The 5,028-nt window shown below is 32.1% G+C and overlaps 1 protein-coding gene across 1 annotated transcript; it reads right to left on the minus strand.

The window, feature by feature from the left end:
• Positions 1-4,046: 4,046 nt before the first annotated feature.
• On the minus strand, positions 4,047-4,430 carry LOC142174312 (uncharacterized). The gene has a single exon (XM_075240093.1). The coding sequence runs from the start codon at positions 4,428-4,430 to the stop codon at positions 4,047-4,049; it is 384 nt and encodes a 127-aa protein (XP_075096194.1).
• Positions 4,431-5,028: the final 598 nt, after the last annotated feature.

Here is a 5,028-nt window from a genome sequence, read left to right on the forward strand (position 1 = left end):
GTATGTCTATTAACTATGCTAAATCGAGACTTGTCTTCTCAAAAAAATGTCCAAAAGACATTACTTCTTACTTTGCAAACTTATTCAATATGAAATTAAGTTTTGAGTTTAGAAAATACCTTGGTTTCCCCATTTCAAATCTCAAACCAAAAACCAAGGACTTCTAATTTGTCATTGATAAAATGCATACTAAATTCTCACTATGGAAATCTAATCTTCTATATATAGCTGGAAAAACTACTTTAGCAACCTTCACTCTTAGTGCCATACCCTCTTCTGTAATGCAATACACAATGCTCCCTACAAAAATCTTGAGCCAAATAGATAAAATTCAGAGAGATTTCATATGGGGTACCACTAATATTAAGAAAAAACTTCACTTAGTGAATTGGAAGACTGTCACAAAGGATAAATTAGAAGGATGGTTAGGAGTCCGCTCAGCTTTCAAAAAAAAATATGGTCTTACTAACAAGCCTAAGTTGGAGACTTCTTAATTATCCTAACAATCCTTGGACCCAACTAATTGTCAGTAAATATGCCTATAAAAAACCCTCTATAGATTCTTCATTTATTTGGGTAGCTCTAGCTAGTGAAAGATTGGAAAATATTAATGCAAGGAACCTTGTGGCACCTTTGTAGGAATTCTAATATTAATGTTTGGATGTCCAGATGGATCCATAATGCCCCTAGCCTTAAAAATAGTATAGAAGGCCCTCTCCATCTATCGGATTATAACATCTCTCTTCAACAGCTGATAAATGGTAATAACTGGGATTTATCAAAAATATCATTTGTTCTCACCAACCCCTTAATCAAAAATATTAAAGCCACTCCAATACCTAGCCACACGAATGGTAAAGATCAAATGACTTGGGAAATGAGTAGCAGTTGATTGTTTACCTCTAAGTCGTATTATAAGCTTTTACAAGAAAACTACTCGACTAATCGGGAAAATAAGCCTGATTATAAATGGATTTGGAATCTCCAATGCCCTAATAAAATTAAGTTCTTTATTTGGCAGTGTATGCATAACAAAATATCATATAGAGCCTACCTCCACCATATTGGAATTAATATTGATTCCAATTGCCCCATTTACAAAAAAGGGCCTGAATATGCCATTCATATCTTCATTAGGTGTCCAACAGCTACCCGTTTCTGGTTAAAACTTGGTCTAACTCTGAGACAAAGTGAGGAGAAACTTACTGGCTAATTACCCTAAAAAACTCTAACCTACATGGCAGTGATCATCATAATCAATGGGTTAATATTTTTCCTTTTGCGATTTTGAACCTCTGGAAAAATAGAAATAATAATAATATGAACAATCTTGATCTGGATCTTAATGCGAATATGGTTCTCTATCAATCATGGGAATATTCTTTTTTCACTGAAAAAATCCTCTCCAACAATTAAAAATCAAAATTGACATTCATTGGTCGACACCCCCTCTAAACACTATCGAGCTTAACATTGATGGTACTTTCTTAAAGGCAAAGTTGCATGCAGGCATAGGAGGAGTCTTTCGTAGTAGCAATGACAACTGGATTATAGGATATTACAAATCTTGTTATGCAACATGCCCTTTGCAAGCAGAGTTACTAGCACTGGAGCAGGGACTAAAAATAGCTTTGGATATGTCATTCCCTACACTGGAAATTGAATCAGATTCCTTAGACATAATAAAAATGATTATTGAAGACAATGCCCTCACTAACAATATATTACCACTACAATAAAAGTGATTTTTAGCTGCGAAATTATTAGCCACGACGTAAAATTCGTCACTAATTGTTAATATTTCGTGACAAAAATTATATTTCGTCTTTAAATACACGAGCCACATATTTTTAGTGACGAAATACAAAATTTTGTAGCAAAGTTTTGTTCACTAATGTTTTACACCAAAAATTGAGTTGGCGCCAATTATTCAGTAATATTAGCCACGAATTTGAATTTATTAGCGACACATTATTTTGTCACTAATGATGAACCCATTTAGTGACAAAGCATTATTTGTCTTAAAATTAATTAAATTTTGGACACGAAAAAATTTCTGTCACAAAAGATGTGTTTCTACAATAGTGACTTGTAGTTAAACAAGGCAACATTTAGCCACAAAATTTTATATTTATTTGTGACCTTAACTTTTATCACTAGTGGTGCAAATAATTAGTGACCATTATAATTGTCTCTATTGAACCTACAATTTAATCACAATTTTTTTTAACAAAATATACCATTTTTAATTTGCTACGGCAAAAAATTTGTAGTTGAAATATGAAATTATTGGCTACGTATAATTACTTTAAGATTAATTGAAGTTGAAATTGAAATAATCATCTTTGAAACTTATCAAGTTCGAAAAACTAGAACCGCATCTTTAGTTATGTTAGAAATTTTAGGGATATTTTTCTAGCACAATTTAATTTCTTGTTAAAAAGTATCAAGTTTATTTAATTTCAAGTAAGACACGAATCATTAATTTGGTTCTTTAAAAAAAAATTGTCGTGAATTTGCCTTAAGTTTCAAATTATAATTCCTTTAATTTAGTGTTGTCTTACTTAATGTGATGACCTAAAGTGTCATCTTTCGTTTTAAAATCCAATTCGTATTACCAGACCTTTAAAACCTTAATTTTGTTTTCCTCGATTTGCATGCACAGTCCGGACGAGCTTCCGAAAAGCTTTTGTGTGAAAAATTTAAGAAATAATAATTTTTGGCTTAAAAAGATGATTTTAGTTGATTTCGGTCAATATTTTGGGTAAACGGATCCGAACCCGTGTCCCAACGGTCCCGAAGGGTCCGTAGTAAAATATGGGACTTGAGCATATGCCCGGAATCGAATTCCGAGGTCCCTAGCCCGAGAAATAAATTTTTGAAGAAAATTATTTAATTGAAAATATAATAGTTTATGGAAATTGAATAGTGTTGGAACTTGATGGTATTGGGCCCGTATTTTGATTCCGGAATGCAGTACATGTCTGTTATAATTTAGTAAAAAAATATTACATTATTTAGAATTTTAGTAAACTACAAATGAGAAAACTATACATTAGAAGAGAATGTACGAAAAGAGAGGGATAAAGATAATTTTATGATATTTATATTTTGAATTAATTAAAAAATAAAAGATAAATAAATAACACTTAAAAATTTATTGATTAATTTGTACCATTAAAGAATTTTAACTGTATAACATAAATTTTAAGAAAACATATTTTCAGAGTAAGAAAATATATATGTATGTTATATTAAAAGAGAAGTAGTATCAAAATGTTAAGCCAATTCACAAGCTAATAAAAAGTCACATTTGTAAATGTGTAGTACTAATTACTTGTTAATTTAATAAAGAACAAATAATTATCTTTAATTATCTCTGCTATGGCTACGAATTAATCATCTTTTTAATTAATTAGTTTAACAGTACGCTTCCAATTATTATTTTTCTTAATCCTAAAACTTTTTCTTGAAACACTTTTCCATTGTACATTTTCATTTGAATTCGTCAAAAATAAATTAATTTTTTCTTAATTAGTTATAAATCTACCGTTTCTTAAATAATTGAAATTTTTGTATTATATGCCTAGAAATTAAATTTTACTTCTCCTTTGATGTTATATTAAAATTTTAATTTTTAAGATTTAATTATTAAATTTAATTATATTTAAAATTATGCTTTATTGCTTGATATTCTTTTTTTTGTAACTACATATTTTTATTTATCACCAAAGGGAGCTTTACAAAACAATAGCTAACTAACACAGTTAGCTAAAACTTTCTGATCATCCTCTATAGCAACTAGAGTCTAAAAGTATAGACTATTTCTCTAGTTTTAGTTGCTGCTCTCATACTACAAATACAAGCAATTTCTCTAGCTATTGATTCACTATTTCTATACATTTACTCAAATATTCTCATATTTCTCTCTTACCATATGCTATGAACAAATTCTGTATATATCATCTTGAATATCTGTGCAGTTCGATTCTTTCTTTTAGCTCTTCTAATAATCTCCTGTTGATGCTGCTGCCAATCACTTGCACTCATTGGTTTGCCTTGTGCCCACTGACTATGTGACATACTTCTTTAGCAAGAGTACATTCCCAGCATAGATGTTCATGGGTTTCTACTGCATTTCTGCACATGACACATTGTGTATCGATTATCATACCCCATTTTACTAACCTATCAGTGGTTAGTAATCTACCGTGTAATTGTAACCATAGGGTAAACTTTGATTTAGGTCGAGCTGCATTGTTAAACACCAAGTCTTTCCATGGTACTCCTGTTTCCTCCCCTATCAGCTGGACATATATCTGTTTTGTAATGCTCTTTTCTTTCTTGAATCTCCAGTGCATTCCTTCAAAGATTGTCCTGACTTCCATGATCTTTCTTGTCATACAGCATGCTTGTTGTGGGATTGCCATTGTTTCTATTGCTTGGCCTTTAATGCAGTATGCATGGATCTATTTTATCCATAGCTTGTCTTTTTTCTGAGCAAGATCCCAAAAATTCTTTGCTATAGCAGCTTTATTCCACTTCTGTAAATTTGCCAAGCCCAGGCCTCCAACACTCTTTGGAGCACATACTCTTTCCCATGATACTAGAGCTTTCTTACTGATGGTGTTGCAACCAGACCATACATAGCTGCGACAGTAAGCATCAATGGTTTTCAAAACTTTGGCAGGCAGAACAAAGAGTTGAGCCCAGTATGCTTGGACTCCAAATAGGACAGTCTGCACCAACTGAACTCTTCCTCCATAGGATAACTTCTTTGCAGTCCATGCTGATATCCTTGCTACTATCTTTTCAATAAGTGGTTGCCATTGCACCAGGGATCACTTCTTAGTTGATAATGGAACCCCTAGATATTTAAAAGGTAGTTCACCTTCAAGCAATCCCAATTCCTGCACCATTTTTTCTCTATCTCCTCTGCTCACACCTCCAAAATAGATTGAACTCTTACCCAGGTTTGCTTTGAGGCCTGAAGCTGCTGAGAACTGATTGAAACAGTGTTCCATAGTG

The sequence above is a fragment of the Nicotiana tabacum genome, chromosome 20 (genome assembly GCF_000715075.1).
Source record: "Nicotiana tabacum cultivar K326 chromosome 20, ASM71507v2, whole genome shotgun sequence".
NCBI classification, from domain to species: Eukaryota; Viridiplantae; Streptophyta; class Magnoliopsida; order Solanales; family Solanaceae; genus Nicotiana; species Nicotiana tabacum.

Bases quoted from the DNA above. Each gene is read 5' to 3' on its own strand.
- LOC142174312 (XM_075240093.1), bottom strand. From the start codon at position 4,430: ATGGCAATCCCACAACAAGCATGCTGTATGACAAGAAAGATCATGGAA.